Source organism: Pogona vitticeps, chromosome 1 (assembly GCF_051106095.1).
Source record: "Pogona vitticeps strain Pit_001003342236 chromosome 1, PviZW2.1, whole genome shotgun sequence".
In the NCBI taxonomy this organism is placed as follows: Eukaryota; Metazoa; Chordata; class Lepidosauria; order Squamata; family Agamidae; genus Pogona; species Pogona vitticeps.
In genome coordinates this window covers 68,795,663-68,818,872 of record NC_135783.1, presented here as the reverse complement: position 1 = coordinate 68,818,872, position 23,210 = coordinate 68,795,663, and the positions used below count along the sequence as shown (strand labels likewise).

General features: G+C 38.0%; 1 protein-coding gene across 2 annotated transcripts in view; it reads left to right on the top strand.

Moving 5' to 3' along the window:
• Positions 1–23,210, top strand: part of IGF2R (insulin like growth factor 2 receptor) — an 86,058-nt gene that overhangs the window by 7,264 nt on the left and 55,584 nt on the right. For both annotated transcript variants that reach the window (XM_020809104.3, XM_020809112.3), the window contains exons 2-9: positions 2,691–2,821; positions 10,913–11,037; positions 12,132–12,230; positions 12,864–12,996; positions 17,709–17,829; positions 19,345–19,456; positions 21,166–21,328; positions 22,225–22,396. In XM_020809104.3, coding sequence (XP_020664763.3) covers positions 2,691–2,821; positions 10,913–11,037; positions 12,132–12,230; positions 12,864–12,996; positions 17,709–17,829; positions 19,345–19,456; positions 21,166–21,328; positions 22,225–22,396 — 1,056 coding nt within the window. The remainder of the gene's footprint in view (positions 1–2,690; positions 2,822–10,912; positions 11,038–12,131; positions 12,231–12,863; positions 12,997–17,708; positions 17,830–19,344; positions 19,457–21,165; positions 21,329–22,224; positions 22,397–23,210) is intronic.

Sequence of the window (23,210 nt, the reverse complement as noted above, 5' to 3'; positions counted from 1 at the left end):
AGCCCCCATCGCTTGTCCCAGCTCCCGCCAACCTAGCGGTTCGAAAGCATGCAAAATGCAAAAATCCGAGTAGATAAATAGGTACCACCTTGGTGGGAAGGTAAATGGCGTTCCGTGTCTACTTACGCTGGCCACATGACCACGGAGGATTGTCCGCGGACAAAACGCTGGCTCTACGACTTGGAAACAGGGATGAGCACCGCCCCCTAGAGTCAGACACGACTGGACAAATTGTCAAGGGGAACCTTTACCTTTTACATTTGGTTAACACAGTTTCTGCTAGATCTTAGCTTTATATGACTTGGCCTTTTTAAGTACTGTTGTTATTAAGGGGCTGTGTATGGACAAAGCAGCTCCCATTTCATTAAGGGAAGGTCCCACTGCCAAGGTTGCAGAAGTGAGAGTCTCATGGTGACCACATTGAGAATACATAGGCTTCCAAGGGTGAATGCATTGAAATAACATGGTTAAAGAAACTTATAGCTGCTTAATAAACTTTTGGAAAGAGTCATTCAGTATAGCTTTGATTGTTAATAATTTGGATCTTACCATGGAGGTCCTTTGAACTGTTCTAATACTGTATGTAGGTATATGTGAGCAGAGAGACATCAGTGTGCCGTCCTCCAATGCATCTACCTCTGAAGAAGACTGCGGTTGTATAGAGGGAGTGCTAGTGGTGATAGAACAAGAAGAGGAAGAAAAGAGAAAGGCGGTGGAGGATTGCCTGGCTGACAACAAGGGGGAGGAGCAGGATTTGATTGCATGGGAGGAGATCATAAATGTGGGGGGAAATGTGTGCGCTTTTTGTATAACGTACGAACCTGCTGGAGGAAGGAAGGACAGGGCGGTACAGACAGAGCAAGACAGTGAACAGGGAGACATAACTGGACTATTAAAGGAATTCCCTAATCTCCGTACTGGAGGAGACTTGCTGCCAGATCCCGTTGTGGATAATTCTGCAAAAGGAGAGCTGGAGCCAGTAGAATGGACTGTGGTTGTGTACCCATGCAACTAGCGTGGGGGACAGAAGGTGATTCGTGCCATTCCCTCTTTACTCCAGCAGCTGCGCGAGGGGGACTGGGCGAGACATCCCTGTTGTGGGGTGATCTGTGCGGATCGCGAGCGGTTTGGGTCAGCCCCAGTGTGAGGAGTGACTGGACAACGCCAGAAATAAGGGTCCGGAGTTACAAAGTTCTGCCAGAGTTAAGTTTGATTGACCCATTTGAAGCTGTTGAACAAGAAGTGTTAAATAATAAAAAAGAACCTGTTAGAGTTTTAAGTGAGCCTCCGTCCCTCATTTCCGCGCCTACGGGGGGGGGGGGGGGCACCCATGGCAGGAGAAGGACCTGTTCACAGTATACTTAGAAGAATCAGTAGCTTAACAGAAATGTGTGAAGCAGTAAGAATTAACCAGTGGTGGGAAAGTACTTTCTAGGTCACATTTTCATCCCTTGTGACATTCTTGGGTTGTATCTGGAAGTCAGTTGTATAATGCTTGCTCTGCATGTGGAAGGGTTTGTTCATTTACTGGCATTTCCAGGTTGGACTTGATTAAGACTCCCCGACAGTCCCATCTGGAAACCTTGGAGAGCTGTTGCCAGTCAGTACTTACCAGGCATCTGGCACACTTAGGCTGGTAGGGTCAAAATAGCTTTTTGTCAGAACACATATTTCATTAACTGGATGCAGGTGGGAAGTACAGTAGTTACTTGGGAAGACAGGTGGAAGAAATGCCTTTAACACATACTCCTAGTCCAGGAATTTGTTCTCAGTAACAGAACCTAGAGCTTTCATACAGACATTTTGATATTTATTTATTTATTTATTTATTTATTTATTTATTTATTTATTTATTTATTTATTTAGCTTATATGCCACTCACTCTACCCAAAGGTCTCTGGGCAGCTTACATCAATTAAAATTCAATTAAAATACAATAAAAGATAAAATGATTAAAATACAATTAAAATTGCCATCAGGACCCACAGTTGTTATTTCAATTAAAAGCCTTCTGGAACAGGAAGGTTTTGACCTCCCTTTTTTCTGCATTTTAAAAAAGCTTAATTTAGGAGAAGGAAAAATACTTTATCTTCATTATTGATAAACCATTTGGAGTTGATAGTCCTTGGTCTACTGAAGATCACCTGGAGACTAGTAAATCCTGATCTGTCTTTTTTTAATATGGTCTGATTTTGTATAAGGTAGCTTCTTTTCTCTGATTTTCTCTAAAATTAAATGCAAATTTCTTTGAACAATAATAAACACATGGTTTGGTTTGTGCATTTGAGGTAATTTCCCCCCATGTATTTGAGGTATTGCTTTCCAAGCAATAGATGACTTGCCAGAAATTAATGGAAATGTACTCCTATCTTCGTTTAACTGTTTGAAAACTGATCTGTTTTACTACTGGTTTTAATGTCCGTATTTTTATTTTTGTTTTCTATTTTACATGTTGTAACCCGCCCAAAATAGTGCTGTGATATTAATGGGAGAGGGATACAAATTAAATAAATAAATAAATAAATTTATAGATTTCAGATTATTAGCAGGGCAGTTGAAAACACTTCATTGATCAAGTGTGAATGAAATGGTCACGGACTTTAAGGTATTTCTTAGCAAAGTGAATTGAAGCAGCTGTTAAGGACAGTTCACCAACACTTATTAAGTTTACCTTTTTTCCCCATTTTCAGCTATACATGGGAAGCTGTTAATCCTGACAAAGTACACTATAAGATAAACCTCTGTGGTAACGCCTCAGAATGTGGAAGCTCCAGTACTATTTGTGCATATGACATAAAAAACCAACTCTATTTCTCAGTAGGTAAGTCCAAAGATTTGTTTACTACATGAAATTCAACAAGCTATGCTGTCCATCAGCTTCTCTGTGTATCTCTTAGTGTTTCTGTGTTGAAGATTTCCTGTTCTGCTGGCAGTTTTTCATATGCTTAAAATATGGATTATAAGGCTTTCAGCTTGACATTTGGGATGAGGGTATGCAAAGATCTCGTATCCAACGGGTGTTGTGTCCTAAAAAAACCCACCTGCTTGGAATTGTTTGGAAGCTAATTTTGTTTGTGGCTTGTAGTCATGAGGTTCCTTACATTCAATATAATTTCTCTAACCTACCCTTCTTCAACTTGATGATAGGTAATAACCTTTCATCCACAGTTAGCCAGTAGTCAAGGATATTGAGAACTGTGGTCCCAAATATCAGGAGGCCATCAAGTTGGAAAAACTACTTTCGAGAAGCTGCACTTTTTGCATGCTTTCTGTTTAGCATTTTGAGAAACCAGAAATAATTTCATCTGTATAGATATCAGAATATAATCCCACCTTTTGTGGAGAGAATTTTTTTGCCACAAACTTCTTGGAGGGTAGGAAGAATAGGACTACTTTGAAAGAAGCCTCTGTGTCCAAGAATTGCGCAGTGTGGCTTTTAAAGTATGTGGAGGTGAAGCTATGCTGCTTTGATGGGATGTCACTTTAGCTGATAAGTCTCTTGAATTACTGCAGTTAAGTGGTGGCATAGATGAAGAACTGCCAAGCAAATATTGTTCAGTTGCTTATAAATTAATGTTGTATGTATGGGGTCTATTCTTCACATATTACGAAGGATTTGTGCGGTAGAATATGCCAGTCTGGGCCTTTTTTCCCTTGTTCCTTAGATCCAGTAGTCCAGTCATTTTGTGTATTTTATATCTTATACTTTATCAGTAATGCCCTCAAGGAACCTAGGTCTCCCTATGATAGAAACAAAATGTTTGTTTCTGAGAAATATGTCTATATGTTTACAGGTGTTTTGTTACTGTATTTATTATTCATGTTTCTTTTTAATGACATAATTGAAGTGGTATGTATGCCACTGAGCAAAAACTACTGCAGTAGTTCATGAATTCTACTTAATCTTTCTCTTAATATTCTCTTCATTAAGCTGTTAATGCTTCTGCATCTCTGGCATAAAATTGCCTGTGTACAAGCTTGCATAATACTCACAGAATGACTGTAGATTTTAAAAATAGCAGTGCCATTGTGTTCTTTCCCTCTTTTACGCTGTGGCATTTATTCATGTTTATCAAAATATCTAGCACATGAAGCTGCCCAGTGTTTTTAAGTGTGTCAGAAGGACTGTCTGATTTTTTTGTTTATATTGATTCTGCTATAGCCAATAGCAAACATGGAAAAATGCCTGTACATCAAACTTAAGGGCTGCTGCAGCCAAATTCAAAAAACTACTGTGTACTATTATGTTAATATACACAGGGATGCCTTGGATGAAACAAGACTTGTGATTTACAAATTTTCTCTTGGCAGAGTTTTGAAATTTATCTAGCTATGCAGTAGGAAAAAATTCAGATACCTGCAGAGTAGAATTTGCTTCAAGTCTCCTCACACACCTCCTCCCCCTTATTAATTAGTTCTCATCAGGTGGCATTTACTGTCTCGGTAACTCACTCAGAGAGAAAGAATAAAATGTCCATTTACTCATGGTTTTGAATAGAGCAAAACAGAATATTGTAGAGAAATAATTATGTTATATGAACAGAGCTTAAGTGACTAACTAGCTTCATGACTGACTCACTGCTTGGCTGTCTCTAATATCTCTGATTTTTAAAAAAGTGGGAAAAGAACTGTTGAGTAGAGAAGCATGGCTCTCTTCAAAATATGAGGCACAGAGAGAGAACTATTGGTTGGTGCTGGATTGATTGACATTTATCCTAACTCTGAAAAGTCCCTCCCTGCCAAAACCTCTTAGAGACAGCATGCAAAGATTGCAATAATTCCAACACTTTATACTTTCAGGGGGACCCTTTCCCTCCTGTCTTGTTTTGAAGAGGAACCTCTGTTTCTATAAACATTCTGTGGAAAATTATTGTGTGTAGCCTTGCTGTACTCCCCTGTCAACTGAAAGCACCTTTGTAAATATGAAAAGTTCCTGAAATCTTAAAGCCATTGACAGGTGCAGGGGGAGGGGCGAGGAGCGGGACCATCTGCAGTTCCTTCATCCCACATCCCAATGTCTCTGAAAAGAAATAGGCATTTTGTGAAAATTGAAATATGTAGGGCTTCATAAAATTCTGCAGCATATGTAGGTTTTTGAGAGAGAGAAACATCAGGAAGTCTAGATTACTGCAATGCACTCTATGTGGGGCTGCCTTTGAAGATGGTCCAGCGACTGCAACTGGTCCAGAACCAAGCTGTGTGGCTGGTGAATAGTGGGGCACTAGGGGACACATCAGGCCGATTCTACATTGGCTACCAGTTGCTGCCCAGGCCCAATTCAAAGTGCTTGTTTTGACATATAAAGCCCTAAACGGCTTGGGCCCTGGATACCTGAAGGTCCGCCTCCTTCCATATGAACCTACCCCGCAGTTCAGATCTAGCTGGGGGCCCTCCTGAAAGAACCATCCCTCAAGGAGATAAAAGGGATGGCTTGTAGACAAAGGGCCTTTACGACAGTTGCTCCCAAACTATGGAACGCCATCTCAACTGAGATTCATCTGGCATCGACAGTGATGACATTTCGGTGACAGGTCAAAACCTTCCTGTTCCAGAAAGCTTTTAATTGAAATAATATCAATTGTGGGTCCTGATGGCAGCTTTTTAGAGTATATATTTTAATTGTTTTATCTTTTCTTTACTGTCATTAAATTGTTGTAAGCCGCCCAGAGACCTTTGGATAGTGTGGGCGGCATATAAGTTAACTAACTAAACAAATAAATAAGTGTATTTACAAGGAACTGACCAGCATATCTTACTGTTGAGCATATTTATGAATTGATATAATATAAAAGCCTGATGTTATTCAAACAGTAATTATAGATACATCCAATGTTTACATTAGATTTGCAAGTTACTGGCCTCAGAAGCCTCTGTGCTGTGAGTTCAGAAGACCAGCAGTCATAAGATCGAATCCATGTGACTGAGTGAGCTCCCGTTGCTTGTCCCAGCTCCTGCCAACCTATTTATTTATTTATTGAATTTATACCCCACCCATCTAGTCAATTGACTAATCTAGTAGTTCAAAAGCATGTTAAAATGTGAGTAGATAAATAGGTAGCACCTCAGTGGGAAGGTAACGGCGTTCCGTGTCTAGTTGCACTGGCCACGTGACCACAGAAGCTGTCTTCGGATAGATGCTGGCTCTATGGCTTGGAAATGGGTGGCTTTGGGTACTATTCACTTCAACGTGGAGACGCAGGGTGTTCCATTGTTCATGTAGAAAATGTCTGGGACCTTTAACATGATAGCAGTAAAATCCAGTAGCCTTGCCAACGCCCTAAGTGAGCAGGAAGCGTGCTGCAGAAAGCTTTCCAGGATCCCGAGCATATACTGGATTTTTTTGCAAGTGGAAATCCTCAGATTTTCTGGTTTATTGACTAGTAGGCCTGGGTTCAAAACTCAAGCCATCTTCATAGATGCTTCAGATTCTAAAAATGCCTTTTGTTTTGCATTAATTACTTTGTTTAAAAACAGGTAAATGGCAAGCTTCCCGGGCAGTAGTAGAAAAACGTAATAAGTTCTGCCATATTTTCTGACATATACAAACAGTGGTCAGTGAAGTCCTAGAATATATGGCAAGTCACTTGCCAGATCATTTTAGTGTTACTTTAGGATTAACAGTCAACTTCTATTAAATTACCATTATCTAGTCTGTGGACTTCCACTTCCACTGGAAACAGTATTTTATATATTCAAGATAGATTTAGATGATTCCAAGGTTTTCTTCGCAACTGTGTAGATTTCTTAGTGGGTTGTGGGGTTTTTGTTTTTGTTTTGGTAATCTGAGTCCTAGAGCCAATTCATTTATTGATATAAGTGCCAATAACCTTTATAGCAATATGCACCCTTTGTCTTTTCCCTTTGGCTGCAGAAGAAAGAGAAGAGCTCAATTCTTTTTAAGCTCTCCTCCTTCTTGTAGAACTCCTAATTGCATTGGCAAAATTTGTATCAGCTTTCACTCTTATTGAATGGGCAGGGATCCAGGCTCTGCGGCAGGAGAACTGGCAATATCCTGTTCAGACACCAGCATCTTAATTGGCTTCATAGTTCTTACAGCAAATCACATGAGGATGAAAATGATCAGTTAGAAAAGAAAAGAAAAGGCAGAATTTAATAGGAGTGCCTTGTATTGAAGTATTTCAGAGTGGCAACACGGTTGGAAAGTTAAGAACAGAAATCTTGTGTTGCTGCACATATGCCAGTGGAAATGTGTGTAATGCTTTATGTACAATTTGTGATCATGGTGAAATTAAAATTTGACAGTTGCCCGCGAAACAACCGCTTTGGTCTGGTAGTTTGCTAAATCATGAATCAGAACAGCAGATGGCATGATCTGTTTCAAAGTACTGTACAGGTGGAAATGCACATGATTGTTTTTCTGTACAAATGCACTGGAAGTAATCCTGTTGTTTTACTGTACTAAGGCACTTTAGAGTAGGCCTATTGAATCATACTGGCTTATTCTAGTAATGACTTACAATAATGTAGTAAGTTGCAACTAGAATAGGTACGTATATAATTTACGGAGGAGCTGATTTACCAACCCCATTGACTTATTAAGCTCTCTCTCTCTCTCTCTCTCTCTCTCTCTCTCTGGTACTTGAAGATTGAACTGTAAAGGCAAAATAGTTCTGCTCTACTTCTGGAATTTAAATGAGTTTTTAAAACTCTAACATGCCTTTTACCTTAAAAAAACACTGTAAGATCTTATTGTTTGTCATCAAACTCAGAATATACATTTGAAAGCAGTACCTGAATGTAATAATGAAGGTTTGACTAGATGGGCGGATGCTAATTGTTGAGGGGAAACTTGAAGGCTGCTGCTCTCCTTTCTTACAATTCTTTATTTCTGACAGACTTAAGACTAAAAGTCTGTCCTTTTAAAAGTAAGACACATAACCAAACTTATACTTGGGGTTTCCAAGTAGTTTCTTAGCAAATACTGACCTGATTTGAATAGGTTTGGGAAGTTTGTTGCATTCTTAGTATTGGCTCTTGCCTTTCCATTGGACCATTTCAGCAACGTGGAGAGGGGGGATCTGCTGCTTGGGTAACAGCCTATCCTCCATATTCCTTTACCCAGGCTTCATGCTCTGGAGAGAACATTCCTCGATTCAGAGCATGTTACCATAGTCTCTCGAGACTGAAGGATGCCTATGATGGTGCTTCTGTACTAGGGTATTTGAGCACTGCTGAGGCATTGGTTTTCTGCAGTTAACTGGAAATGACATTTAAAATGGGATATTCCACATGACATTTAAAATTCGTAGCATTCTTCCCACATAATGAAGAACCTGTTACAGTGTCTTCTTACAGGAAATCTCCATTAATCAAAGATCCATGGCAATAGTTTTATTACCAGGAGATCTGTCAGTTTTATGGTTTCCAACTGATCCTTGTTGGAAAAATTAGGAAGCAAATCCCCCCTTTCTGTCAGTTGCTACACAGGATGGGTAGGGGTGTTCTTAAAACACTTATTTTCTATGTTTAAGGGTTTGTTTATATATATAAAAATACTAGTATTATAATATTACATAAACTAACAATTTAAAAATAAAAATAAAAATAACATTAGTTAACTTATGGTGCTCCCTCTGACTCAGAGAGAAACTGAGCTGCCATGGCCAGCAGAAACACTGTGTTTATTTGAACCCATGGCTGAGATCTGGAAGAGACAATGAAACCAGTTGAGCCTGCCCAGCGTGTCATTAGAAAGTTCAGGGGCACTGAAATGCTTTGGACTTAGTCTGTAAGTCTCCTGGACAGACTGTGATTATCTCTAATACGCACGTCTGTGTGATCTTATCATAAATATGAATCTGAGAAGAAAAGAGGAACACAGAAAACACTGGGGCCGAGCTTCTGGAAATGTAATGTGGGTGTTCTAGAAAAATTAACTGAGCGAAGAAGCTACTGTTGAAGTACCTTATATTTTTCCAGACGAGAGATTGTAAAAGTCACTTTTTCTGGACTGTGGCCTCAAGAATTTCCCAGTCAGTACAGCCAGTGAAAATTGACACTAATGTTTAACACTCGTGGTTGAAATTATGATAGTGTATGAAATAAACAAATCTGTCGCCAATACCATACATTTTTTGTGTATGTGGGATGAATCCAGGGAAGTTAAAAAAAAGTTGAGGACAATTTGTTGCTCTAAAATATTAATGGCTGGATAGCTCAGTGGTTTAGGTGCCTGACTGCAGAGCCGGAGGTTAGGAGTTTGATTACCTACTGTGTCTTCCTGTGAGTAGAGCTAGCCTGTGTAGCTTTGGGCTAGCTACACAGTTCTGGAACACCCTCAGAAGAAGGGAATGGTAAACTACTTTTGAGTATCCTGTATCTGGAAAATCCTGAAGAATTGACTTGTTGGTACCTGATTATTATTACTAAACTAAATAATGGTATTGGCATTTCAGTTAAAATAATAGTTGAAAATTATAACTGCCACAGGATAATAAATAGGGAGTAACAAAATTTCCAAGCTCTGGGTGAAACCAGAACAAGCTGTTAGTACTAACTGGATGGAAACAAAAGATGAATACCTGATTAAAAGTGAAGAGAATTTAGTTCTCTCAGAAGTGGGAAGATGTGTGGTAGACTCTGGCTGCTTGTGTGTTATGACTATTAGGCAATCATTTTAAAAATGATTATAACCTGAACGTATGAAGCCATGAACATTAACTGTCATGAGATATGTCAGTGTTGGTTATTGTCTTTTACTGCTCTAAGTGCACACATCTGAAAGGAACATGGACACTTGAAGAGGCAGTGATCTTGGCCAGGTCCGCACAGAATCTGAGTGTATGGGCAGACTGAATGTATGAGTTTCCCCCTAACAATTTAGTGTAGCGAGCATTGGAAATTTTACCTGAGGCAGCTATAACAAAATATCTCTTTTTGATAAATTGTCTTAAGAGCCCTCCTTCATAAACAAATCAAGACAGCATTTTGTCTCTTGTAGTTCAGCCTGAATTCTAAAATGATTGTCTACAGCAAGTGTTCTCCAAATTTGTCTCTGATCTGAACCAATGGCCACTAAGCTATCTAATCAAGCCATATGCAAAGTGTTCTAGGATGTGTATATGATGGGCTCTTGCAGCTTCCATATCAGTGCACCTGTTTCTGGGAATTCTTCTGTTCAGTAGCTATTCCTCTCTACAGACCAACACATGAGGAGAAACATTTGTTCATACTGGTAAGCCTTAATCAAAAGGGTATTCCTAGTGGACTTGGTCCTTTTTAACATTTTATTTTCTGAAATCCTGTTGGTGTGACTACATCTGTGGAAGGGTGATGGCATCATCAACAAGGAGAGATTTTCTGGAATTAAAAAACTTCCTATCTATGTCCTGTGGTTTTTATGACTCCTGTGTAATCCCTTTCATTGTGTGGAAGACGTGGGGCAGAAGGAGGAATTATTTAATTCCCAGACACAGGTTTCCCCAGATGAAATTATTGGTGGTGTATGTGATTTTTGAGAATTAAATACACCCTCCTCCTGTTCCATGACTTAGACAGCCTTCACACAATACAAGAGAGAACACGGGAGATGAAAAAGCCGCAATACAAAAGTAGAATTATTGAAGATTGCCCCCTGTTGTTGATGTTCACAGTCCTTAGTTATGCAACAGGATTTCAGTAATTTATTTATTATCCTATGTTGTTACTGTATTTTTGCTTTTATTTTTATTGTATATTACAGGTTAAAATTAATTATTATATTTTAATTGTCTCTGAATTTTATTTTAATTTCTGGTAAATTGCTTTGGGTCCCTGCGAAGGGAGAAAGGCAGGAAAGAAATAAAATAAGGTAAAATAAATAAATTGTATCTTGTATGTAGTGTTTAAATCACATTGACCTAAAAGGCCAAGGCATAATGTATACTATAATTCTTCTGTAATTCTGTTTCAGGTGTCTCCTCACTGATGAGAAGTTCTGAATTGCTTTTAGAGTTCAACACAACGAAATCATGTTCACAGCAAGGCACTCAACATGTAGTTCAAAGTAATATCAACTTCTTTTGTGGGAAGACCCTAGTAAGTATAACATTATTGCTAAGAACTCTTGCAAAAATTATAAAAGAAATTGAGGTAGTTGCAATATCTCCAATTAACCTCAATTTTTGTAAAATTCTGTATAAATTACGGAGTATCTCTGTGCTCTTTCATGATATATGGATGTTGCATGCAATTATCCCTAATTGCAATGGGTCCTGTAGATTTAGTCTTTTTTTAAGGTGCTTTAAAAAATTCTATTGCAATATTAAAGTGCAAGCAATAAATATCAAGTATCTATATAAATATGTAAATGTAAACATATTAAGAAATAGGAAGTTAGCTCAACATGTAAATAGTTTATGGTTAGACATTGTTCTGAAGACATAAAAATAGGCACATTGGCCAGTATTCTGATACATAGGTCTGCCTTTGCAACAGGATGATATCATCATCAGTGGCAGATGGCTGCTGATTAAAGAATTCCTTTTTTATTTCAGGCTGTGTGCAACTCACAAGCAATGAGATGGAGATGCTTGCACCACAAAATCAGAAAAGATGTCTTTAATCAGTATAAGTTTTCTGTTGAAGGTGATGTCAATCCTGTTGCATGGCAGAGTTATGCAGCAGGATATTGGTCTTCTCTACTAATCTCTTTTAGCTCCTGCATAATACATGAACTTGGTTCATACCAAATTGAATGTTTCCATTTATAGTTGAATAGTATAAGAGTAAAAATAAATTATTCCTCCTTTGTTGAAATAGGCAATAAATTTTATATTAGTATATTTATATCCCACTTTTCAGCCAAGAGTGGGTACCATTTGAGCTTAAGTTATGATTCCTATGAAAATAAGTTATTAGTGATAATTGGTGTATGATTTTTTTTGCAGTAGTTAATGTTCTCAATAATCCCAGGGTCTAAGATGATTCTTCCTTTTAGTATGTTTATGCATCTGAGCTGAAGTAGTCTCCAGTTTACACGAGAAAAATAATTCAACAATGAATAACTAATCTTCTTTTAGCTGTAGTTTCTTTTAAAATTTATTTGCTAGTTTGGATGATGAGATTAAATTTTGTTTTCATTTTCAACATGTGAAATGGCAAATGTTGTTTTCAATTGCTTTTTGTATTAGGGTTCCCCAGAATTTGTAGCTTCAACTGAATGTGTGCACTACTTTGAGTGGAGGACTTTTGTTGCATGCAAGAAGGACTTGTTCAAACCAACAAAAGAGGTAATGCAAGTTCTAGGCAAAGTACTGTTACTTCTGTTGTAATACTGCGCATGTTCACTCAGAAGTATGTTTCAGTTCAGTGGGCTTTACAGCTTTATAAGTTGATTTGAGACTGCAGTTTTCTAGTTCATGATCCACTAGTTTTGTTCTAAATGATTGCTGTTTAGCCCCTTTATCAGGTTTCTTGTAATGTCATGGGATCAACTAAAACATTGGCTGCTATCCTGTTCATGGTGGCACAACATAAAGTTACACTGGCATAAATATGCTGGGTGTTATGCTTGGCAACAAGGAATTGTACTATGGAATTGCACAATTGAGTGCATGTCCCCATCATGACTGATACACTTCCTGCTTGATGCTAGCAGAGCCACCACATGCATTAGCTCAACTTATACATGCCTAGTTGAACAGTAGGATTTTAGCCACGGAATGAAATACTCAATTTGCCTGTTCTGCTTTAAACAACTCCTTAGTTTTGGCACGACTTCTGAAGGTGCTCAGCACCATCACCAGTCCTTAAGCCTGAGCTGTCCCTGCCCCACAGTGGTGTCAGTAAATTAATAGAGTATGATGGAAGGTGAGAGTTGTTGTGGAAAACTTTGGTAATCTCTAGTATCTGCACATTTCCAGGTACCCTGCTATGTATTTGATAAAGACTTGAAGAAGCGTGATTTGAACCCCTTGATTAAGAGTTCTGGAGGATATTTGGTGGAAGATTCTGATGAAGATTCGGAGCTATACATCAACATCTGTAGAAACATAGGTCTGAACCTCAGTGTACATAGCATGTGGAAACACAATAATGTTGCTTGCTTTGGTTTTAAGAATATAATTTAAATGTATGCATTTGTTGACTTGACAGGAAGTGTGCTGAGGGCAACCCTGTATATATTTATTAACAAGGCTGAAATATCCATTTTCTTGCAGTAAAAGAACATTAAGATGTGAACATTGTTTTACAGCTCTAAGCACAGGGGGGAAAGAGAAAGACACCACCCCCCACACATCCAGCCACCCCATCCCCACCATCTCCTGGCAAAGATCAAAAGCCTATGTTCATCATAGCTGGCATTAATTCAAATTAAGGCTTAATCCCACAGTGAAATCAGACAATCATAGACAAATATTTCAAAATTCATCTCCCTTCCACCCCCCTTTTGCCATAATTCTAGACAACTTCAACTTGTCCAGTTTTACAAACTTTTATTTGTACATTGTTTCTAGGTTCCATACTTCAAAAATAAGAAGTTCAAATATATTGAAGACAGTCTTACAATTGTGAGGAAAAACTGTAGGCACAAATACTTAAAATACAGGAAAATTGAATTTAAGCTGTAAGCACATACCTAAGTCATAAACATATTTGATAATTGCAGGAACATACATTTTGAAATACCCTAGCTTATAACTCAAAAGGGCAGAAAATACTTCTCTAGAACACTTTATTGAAAAGGAAAAAAATAAACTTTAGAAATGTAAAAGTTTTCTTGCTAATACATGAAGAAATATCAAAATTCTCAAATTAAGAATATATAAAGTGAAAAGCGTAACTGAGACTCTAAGCATGTGGTTAACACACACTAAATCAATACCAAATATTCTCATGCAACCAAGCCAGTTAAAGGCATTTGTGAAGTCCATTGTTTATTTTCGGGGGCTGTGTTGTCATCTTTTCTGCTGGTCTTACAACATTTGCCGGGCATCATGTACATTCTGTGTCTCACACTCTTTATCCCTCCTTGAATGAGATGCCTCATACAAATGTGAGTTTTATCCCCCATATTTATACTCTACATGTGCTTTATCATAACCCAGACAAACATCCTTTATTCCGCTTGGTTCAGTGGACAGCTAGGGTGGTACTGGCTAGGTCTGCTGTTTTAAAGCAATACGTATTAATGGCATTAGATGGTGATACAACACAATGTAAAAGATATACAAACATTTAGGTGACAATTTTTTTTTTTACAAATTCTTTAACCTTGATCTGCAGTACAGCTGGTCAGCACTTGTGTTATGAAATGACTCCTCTTAGTAGCAATTCCAAGCTGTAGTTCAAAACTGTAATTTACTTTTAGGGCTTTTTCCTCCCCCCAATAAAACGCAACATTTCAAATATTGACACTCCCACATCAATATGCTTTGTACTTTACTAGCAGTCTCCACCTAATCCTTTGTTTATGTACAGGTCAGGAATGTACATTTCCCCTCCTTTTGTTTCTGCAGGTACACTTCCGTCCACTGGTTCTTACATCTGCTTCCTCTGTCTGTCATAAAAGGTTTCAGTGCAGCTACTTAGAGGCTTTTAATCTTCATTTATGAGCTAAAAATGTTAGTCCAGTTTTCTAGTTAGTAGTGGTTCTCCAGGCAAGGAGTTTCTGTCTAATGTGTTGGCTTTGTATCAACGGTTCTCCAGCAGTTTTGAGGTTCTGCTGTAACAGAGAAACAGGCATGTCCCAGAATTTTCTAGGCAGTATAACATTTCATAGATGGATAAACTGTTTACTTACAAAGTTTTGTACCAATAGTTATAAAATCTGATAGCTCTCTTGTTTTGGGCTGATCTTGTGTTTGAAATACATAGTCAGTTCTTTTGGAGACTTGTTTTGGGGGTTTATGTCTCAAACTGGCTGATGCATTGGTTATATAAATGGATGACTGAGATGAATTACATAAATACATTTTCAATAAAATAAAGCTTTCAAAGAAAGAGGCAACAACAGTAAGAAAAAGGAATCTATCACATATTAGATGCAAAATCCTATTGATGTTCATGTAAGATTTGCATAACTTACCATGTCTAATTGCAGTTAATTGATGAGATTCCAGAGTGCATCTTGGTCACATATCTGGTTACATGCCTGATTGAGCACTTTGTGCGCTGTGGCGCTTTGTCAATTAGCTGTCACAAGTTAAACAAATCTTATGAAAATAGTAGCAAAATTCTGACTATTGTATTGTTCATTGTAATTACAACACTTTGCGACATCCTCTTTTACATTTTTATATTCACATATTTGTCTCCAGATTTTCCTGTGTACCATACACTGCTGTCAGTATTTATTTGTGCTGAACTAGAGCACCAATTCAGATTTCTGCAGTGGTCTAATTAGGTCCTGGCTGTGTTGGCACTTCGTTAGACTGCTGCAACAGCTTTTGTAGCTGGCATTCAATATGCCTAAATATTGAATAGGATATGGGCCATCATGTTTTAGAAAGTGAGTGTATCCAAATACTGGGTTCCCATAATTTTCCAGTAGTTAGTTTTTTCATGTCATAATTACATTCTAAAATTTAAGCATCGAGTTATGGCTTTTACATATGCTCATGAATTTACACATTTTTGCTCAGAGTATGGCATAATTACTTCCAAATAATAGAGTATCCAGTCTCCCACAGATAGATGGCCAATTTTGAGGGTAGTAATCCAAAAAATAACTTTCTCAAACTTTGTTTTTACTGTATTGGGTCTTCACAAGTGCACATTGAGTCTTCACAGTATGTGGAAATTTTGCAAGGAACAATAAATTTCAGGTGCATTGGGGAGAATGTGCTTAATGATTGGTTAAATGGTGTGTAATTGTCAATTAACATTGCATTTTGTGTGCCCCTCATTATGTAAGTAGATCAAAACCTTTTGCAGTAGACTCAAAGATCTATTTGAGGACCTATTTCTAAGTGTATAGGTTGAAATACCAGACTTTGTTATAATTTCATATTGTCCTATCTTAAAGACAGAGAAAGCAAATTCCCTTTGTTCCAAATATATTGCTAGATTGTTCTACTTCAGGTTTTCTGTTATACTGTTCTAAGTGCAGAGTCTACATCACTCACTTCTTTATCTTTAACAGTTGTAACATTTATTAGACCTTTTAATATATCCTGAACTCATTCTTTCTTATACCTAGTCTGTAGACAATCTACTTTTTGTACTGTCGTCTTCCACATAGCATAGTATCTATGTTGAGAATATTGAAACAGAAAGAACCTTCAACCTTCGTTCTGGTTATCAATAAAACTTTGAGTTAAAAAATCTCCCTAGCATAACACTTGATAGGGATAAGGAAGCAGCAGATGGGGTGATATTTCTGAGTTTAAAATGTCCTCTTTTTTTAAAGAAGATTTTTATCTTCTTTAGGGGGAGTTAAATGAAGTTGAAACAAGCACTATTGCTATAATTCTGTTAATTCAATGGCCTACTGTTTGTCTACAATTTGCTCTTAGCTGAAAAAATGGCCATGTATGTCTCTATTGCATGCCTAGCAGCTTGGACGCAGCTGAGGTAGGCCTTTGTACTTCATCAGTCAGCTACAGCAAGCTTCATAGACCTTACGTGAACACCAGTAGGATTCTGGCCATTATATAAACTTTGTTTCATATATGTAACTGAGCACCATCTGAGGTAGCATTAGTTAGTAAATGATCTTAAATTTCCTTTATTTATGTTACAATCCTTCTTGGCCACTTGTGGGTTTAGTGGGTTACTTGAATTCTCTTGCTTAGATTAGTACAGTATGACCACCGTATCTGCGAGATCAGTACAGTGGTGCCTCGCATAGCGATCGCTTCGTTTTACGACGAAATCGCTTTGCAACGCATTTTTTGCGATCGCAAAAGCGATCGATTTGCAATGTTCCCTATGGGGGAATTTCACTTTGCAATGATCGGTTCCCTGTTTCGGGCACCAATCATCGCAAAGCAATGATTTTTTAACAGCTGATTGGCGGTTTCAAAATGGCCACCGGGTAAACAAAATGGCCACCCGCTGTTTTTTGGGATGGATTCCTCGCTTAAGAGGCACCAGAAATGGCCGCGCTATGGAATGATCTTCGCAGAATGGTGAGTTTTAAACCCATAGGAACGCATTAATCGCATTTTAATGTGTTTCTATGGGCTTTTTAATATCGTATAGCGACGTTTTCGTTCTGCAGCGATTTTTGTAGAATGAATTAATGTCGCTATGCGAGGCACCATTGTACTCAACAGTTTCACTTATCTGCTGTAGAGATGTAAAATTTCCAGAAACTTTGAAGCTGTGTGAAACAACTTTGGGTAAAAACAGGAAACCCCCCCCCCAATTTTTCCATTTTCCCCCAGGCATTCCCATCTCTAATCGGCTGCCTAAAAATATTAAATAAAAACCTCCAGAAATATGTGTTTCCAAGGTTTATTACCAGACGTGGCCACTAGAAGTAACTAGAGACTATGCAATATATAGCTTTGCTATAGCCACCATTTCCAGCATTTGAGGGTAAGCTTAGAACCAATCTCCAGTGGATACCACAGTCCTACTGTTTTGTAGCTCAGCATTTTTCCTTATTTATTTTTATACAAAACGTCTTAAAAATTTTTGACTTTTCCATTTTAATACTCTATGTGTAATCTGTTTTGGGCGAACGGACTCAAAACCTTATCCAAGAGTAGTGTTTCTCCTATGATTTCAAGCTATGGTTACATCTGATATTGTATTAACAGGAGGATCCTCAACTGAAACCAGGATTTGTCCAGTGGGAAGTGCAGCTTGCCTATTGAAGGGTGGTCAAGCATTTGATTTGGGGCATCCTAAAGAACAACTCAAATCGCTTGATAAATATAGGTATGTATAATATAATTGTAAAGCTGCAAAACTGGAAGGGGCCCTATTGACCATCAAGTCCAGCCTCTGTCAAGAAGGTACAGTGGGGAATTCAATTCCCAGCCTCTGGCTCTGCAGCCAGATACCTAAACCAATAAGCTAGTTCCTTGTGATACTTTAAAGAAATAATTATTTGAAGGCTTGTTGCAATCACCAAGTTAAAGTTAGCATTCAAACTATAATGTTATGGGGAATGTTGGTGCCTTGACCCCTGAGATTTCTTTAAACGACACTTCAGGAATTAATTTAGCCATTTTTGTTAACGTATGCGAGTACAGTTAAATACTGCAGCTTAAAAAACAAAAAATTGAAGCTGAGGCTGCAATACTTTGGCCATGTCATGAGAAGGGACAACTCCCTGGAAAAGACTCTGATGTTGGGAAAGCATGAAGGCAAGAGGAGAAGGGGAAGACAGAGGATGAGATGGTTGGACAGTGTCATTGAAGCTACCAACATGAATTTGACCCAACTTCGGGAGGCAGTGGAAGACAGGAGGACCTGGCATGCTCTGGTCCATGGGGTCATGAAGAGTCGGACACGACTAAACAACAACAAAAAGAGAGCAGCTTGGAATCTTATGAGCACCTTGGGTGAATTCCAGTAAGCAGCAGGCAGACATCCACAAGTGCTGAACTCCACTGCAAGAGGGGCTACTAGACCAGATATTGGGTGTACATGGGGGAAAGCAGAGAACTTGCTGCCCTCACCATTGTGCTGATAAAAGTACTTAAATGGATTCTGCTTTTATTTTTGCCCCCTTTAGCTGAGAAAAAGAGCAACATTTTTATTAATGTTCTTAGTTTTATGTTACAGTTGTGCTGTGTTTTATTGGCATTATGACTACCATTTCTGTTTTTTTTTATCTTGGCTTTTATATCATTTTGTTTGAGCTTTCATGACTACGTGCTGCCCTGATTATAAGATACAATACTGTGATATAGAAATCTATTCCTCACGTTGTTGATGCTGATAGATCAAACCCAACATTTTTGTGGTGCTTTTTGTTTTATAATTTTTTTCCAATTTCCATTGGGTAAGGGAAATTCCTAGGGAAGGGGATTTGGAACAGGGTACTGGGGTAATAAAATACAGAATGTGATAGAGAACAATATAAGTATATCATTATTACTTTTGCCAATATGTTTTCTTTCTAAGCTTACTTTGCACTTGTCTTGCCATTTTTCCTAAGCCTTTAAAATATATAGTTATATCTTGTATCTTCTTTCTCATAACTTTAATCCATCATTTTTGTGGTACATTGTTATGAAACTAATTTGGTCATGATGACCTAAAGTAAGTTCTGGCATATGCTTTATTATATAATGCAAAATGCCCAGAGAGAGGCAACAGTAATAGGATGGTACAAAATGGAAAATTTAAAAATAATTATTAACTGCATTCATTTTCACACTCTGTCATTAAGAGTGTGAATGAGTCCTTTTGCTGCCTTTTCATATTTTATTTCCTGTTTTCCAGGCTTTCTGTGAAGTATGAAAGATTTAGCAATGAGGAGAAGCCAGACTTCTGCGAAGGTCATGATCCTGCAGTGACTATTACTTTCGTATGTCCGCAAGGGAGGAGAAGAGAGGTAATTACAATCTGCCATGGGGGAAGGAAGAGTGCTAGATCAAGTCCTTAGCCGTAAAATAAATTATGATACTCCTCCTTAATGGGGCCAGTAAGCCCAACGAGGTTTGAAACAGAGCAGCAGATATTCTTCATCTCCTGGAGAGAGTTGAAGGGATATTGTCAGTTGAGGTAGCTGGTAGTTGCCAGCTGGCACCAAGATTCCTACATTTGCTTTTAAAATTGAGCAACTTTGATAACTCCGTAGTGCTTGTGGGGGCAGGTGTCAGATTATCCTCCAACACACGATAGTATCTCATCATACATTCCACAGCACTTTTTTTTTAGTTCTAGAAAGGGACAAAAAACCATAAATGTAGAGAAAGGGGGCTTGCATTCAGCCACTCAGTAGTGGCATTGTTTTATTGCAGCCATGGTAGCTTTATCAGTCTCTGCAGAAGCAGATGGGAGCGAGGGGACCTGAACTATAGCCAGAAGAGGCTGCATGTTGCTCACCACAGTCTAAAATAAATAAGTGGCTGATAATACTGCATGAAAGTATGAATATGAGGAATGTTGGTTTGTTGTAAGCAGTATTAATTAAAACGTACAGATTCCTTCTAGGTCAGTAAAACCTCACTAGGGTATCAAATGATGGCTTGATACTTTATTTGTGTTTGAGAGCATCTGTACCTCACACTTTCTGTGTATAGTAAAACATGGAAGACAGCTTGTATTAGTTCCATAAAACAACTTTGTAAGGAACAATTATGGATTGGAAACCCAGCGCTAAGATGAAGGACTGAAAGATTGTGGTATGTGTCGTCTTGAGAAAATAAGAATAAGGGAAGATATGATAGCATTCTTCAAATATTTATAAGGTTGCCCTATGAAGGAGGGACAGAATGTGTTCTCTGCCATTCCAGAGTGCAAGAGTTAAGTTATAGAAGTAACAGAAAGTCAGATTTTGACTTGAGTATCAGGCAACAATTCCTAACTGCATTACAGTGGAACATTACAGTGGAACAAATTACCTCAGGAGGTGGTTAACTCTTCAGAACTGGAGGCATTCAAGAGAAAACTAGACAGCTGTTGGTCAGATATATGGTATTTTCACTTAGATTCTTGCATTGAGCACAAGGTTGACTCTATGGCCTGATAGGCCTCTTCCAACTCCATTATTCTATGATAATTAAGCTATTTATTTTGTTAATATAAAATCATGGCTATTAAAGTTTGTATATAATGGGAAACCATGTTCAGAAGTGAAAACAGACATTTTCTTGTGAAGGAGGGAGCATGTGTGAATTGAGAAATTGATCACAATATGATCATAAAGTCTAACTATGGTTTATATTAAGAGTGGGTGGCACAGCTTCAAGATGTTGTACTGTTATTCCTGTGATCCCTCACCATTGGCTAGATTTATGGGAGTTGCAATTCTACAAGAGCTGGTGGGGGACAAATTTCTCAGACCTTATGTTGATGATGATTGTGTCAGTGAATATTCCAAATGTAAAAGCCATAAATGCAGGAAAATAAAAAGTAAGAGTTTTGTTGCGCTTGTTAATTTTGCCCCTGTGTATTAAATGAAAGTATCTGCTGCTATTTCCTATTTCTGGAGACTTGCATCTTACCTGCAAAAATAAGGCTGCATTTTGGGTCTCCCTAAATAAAATTTATTTCCTTGACCTTTCTATTTACAATTTTATTTTTACCTTTTTATATCAGGACACAAGTCCTAAACTCACAGCTCAAAGCAACTGCCGGTTTGAAATTGAGTGGGTTACAGAGTCAGCTTGTGTCAGGGACTACTTAGAGAGTAATAGCTGTACTCTAACCAATGAACAGCATGGTATCTACGTAAACTTGTCATCCCTCACACAATCTCCAGGTAAGCATTCTTTTCCTTAACAAGTCAAGAAAAGCATTTGTATCAGTAAAGCTAATGGCAGTGGCAAAGAAAAAGGCAGGAGCCTCATATAACTAGATTGTGAAATATATTTTGTATGCAGAGCTCGATTCCAATTTACGTAGAGTACAAGTACCTTGCAGCAGCAAACAGGGTCATGTTTAACTCTTGCTGTTTCATCCAGGGATCCTTACAAAATTTTCTAGATCTACAAATTAGAATTAGTTTTAATACAAAATCTTGGATTGTAAGTGTCCCTCTGCTCTGCTCTGCTCATTAGTTAGAAGTAAGGGCACAAGAAGCTTTGCAGGTGAAATTACGACTGTAGGCTGCGGGTTCCTATCTTGTCAGGCAACTTAACTGAGAGAGAGCTGGCTATTACTGAAGGTGTACACTATAACCCATATGGGGCTGTACCACTTTTAGAGCTATTTATTTTGAAACGTTTTTATATATGTAAAGCTCTCTCTATCTCAAATTAACCTGTTGCAGAAAAAGCTGATATCTGCATACCACACACTGAAATCACAATGAGCGTCTTTTTACAGAGGGTTTAAATCACAGCACAAGAGATTGAGGTGTAGTCACAAGAGGGTTCCTTTGACATGATTTTTGTTTGCATAATAAATTAATTGAAAGTGTGGCTTACAACATCCTGCAATTAAATTTTCCATACTATGTATGTATGTGTTTTTTAGGAGGGTATGGTAAAAATTGATAATTGATGTTGAAGGAGGTACCTGAGATTACACATGTGGGTAGTAACAGGACTAAAACAAAATACATTTTAATGCAAAGCCTTATTTTTCTATGTAAAGCTGGCTAAATACCTTTAACTGAAAATGTGCTTCAGTCATCTTATGCCTCCCTTTCTTTAGACTATGTTTCACCTTACCTTGCTAAAGACAAAGAAGAATATTATTATTACCTGAATGTATGTGGGAAAACAACAGGAGGTTCCTGCACTGATGCATATGCTGCTTCATGCCAAGTCAAACCTCAAAATAATCAGAATAAAGTGGCAGGAAAATTTGCAAATCAAACTCTGAGGTGAGTAATCAGTTGTCCAAAACTATTAGCGAAAGTAATATTTGTTAGAAACAAAATCTTTTCCTGTGCAGTCTTACTCTAAGTACCATGGTTATATCCAGACTATGGTCATGTCAAAGATTTTTATGGCTTGTCTAATCATCATATAGGAAATTTTTGGGAGAAAAGACCAAGTGAAACCTATCTAGCCAGTTGTGGTCTTTGAGTAGTAAAGAGATTTTTCAGACTGTTTCCCCTAATTATTCATATTTTGTTTTTAAACTATTAATGCAGTCGTTGTATATTGTAAAGGTTGGAACAGTAGGATTTTGTTAACTGAAATATGGGTTCTACTATTAAAAGTTTAAACTATACCTCCTGTTCATATTTAGTGCTATGAAAATTAAATTTTACGGCAGTATACAGGGTGTTGGGGGTCCCTCAAAACATGGTATAGTATAAGAGGATTCTGAATGAAACATGTTTTCTCAAAAATGTTTACAATTGTTTTAGAGGATTGGGGGCCGATATCCCAGGATATGCTGGGGATCAGAAAAATGCCTACAGCTTTGTGTGGTCCACTGACTACATTTTGCATACACACAAACATAATGCCTAAGAAGTGGGGACCACCTGTGACCTGCATACTGTGTGTTGCCCACTCTTGGTTTGTGGAAGAATTGCACAGTTGACTGTTAATAGAACTATAGAGAATTAATATTAATGAGAAGTAATGCATTTGCTAATGCTTGCTCCTGAGGATTACATGGTGAGCTGTGAATTGATTACAAGGGACAGCTGTAGTTCTATCAAAGAACTGTTACCCGTAATGTAT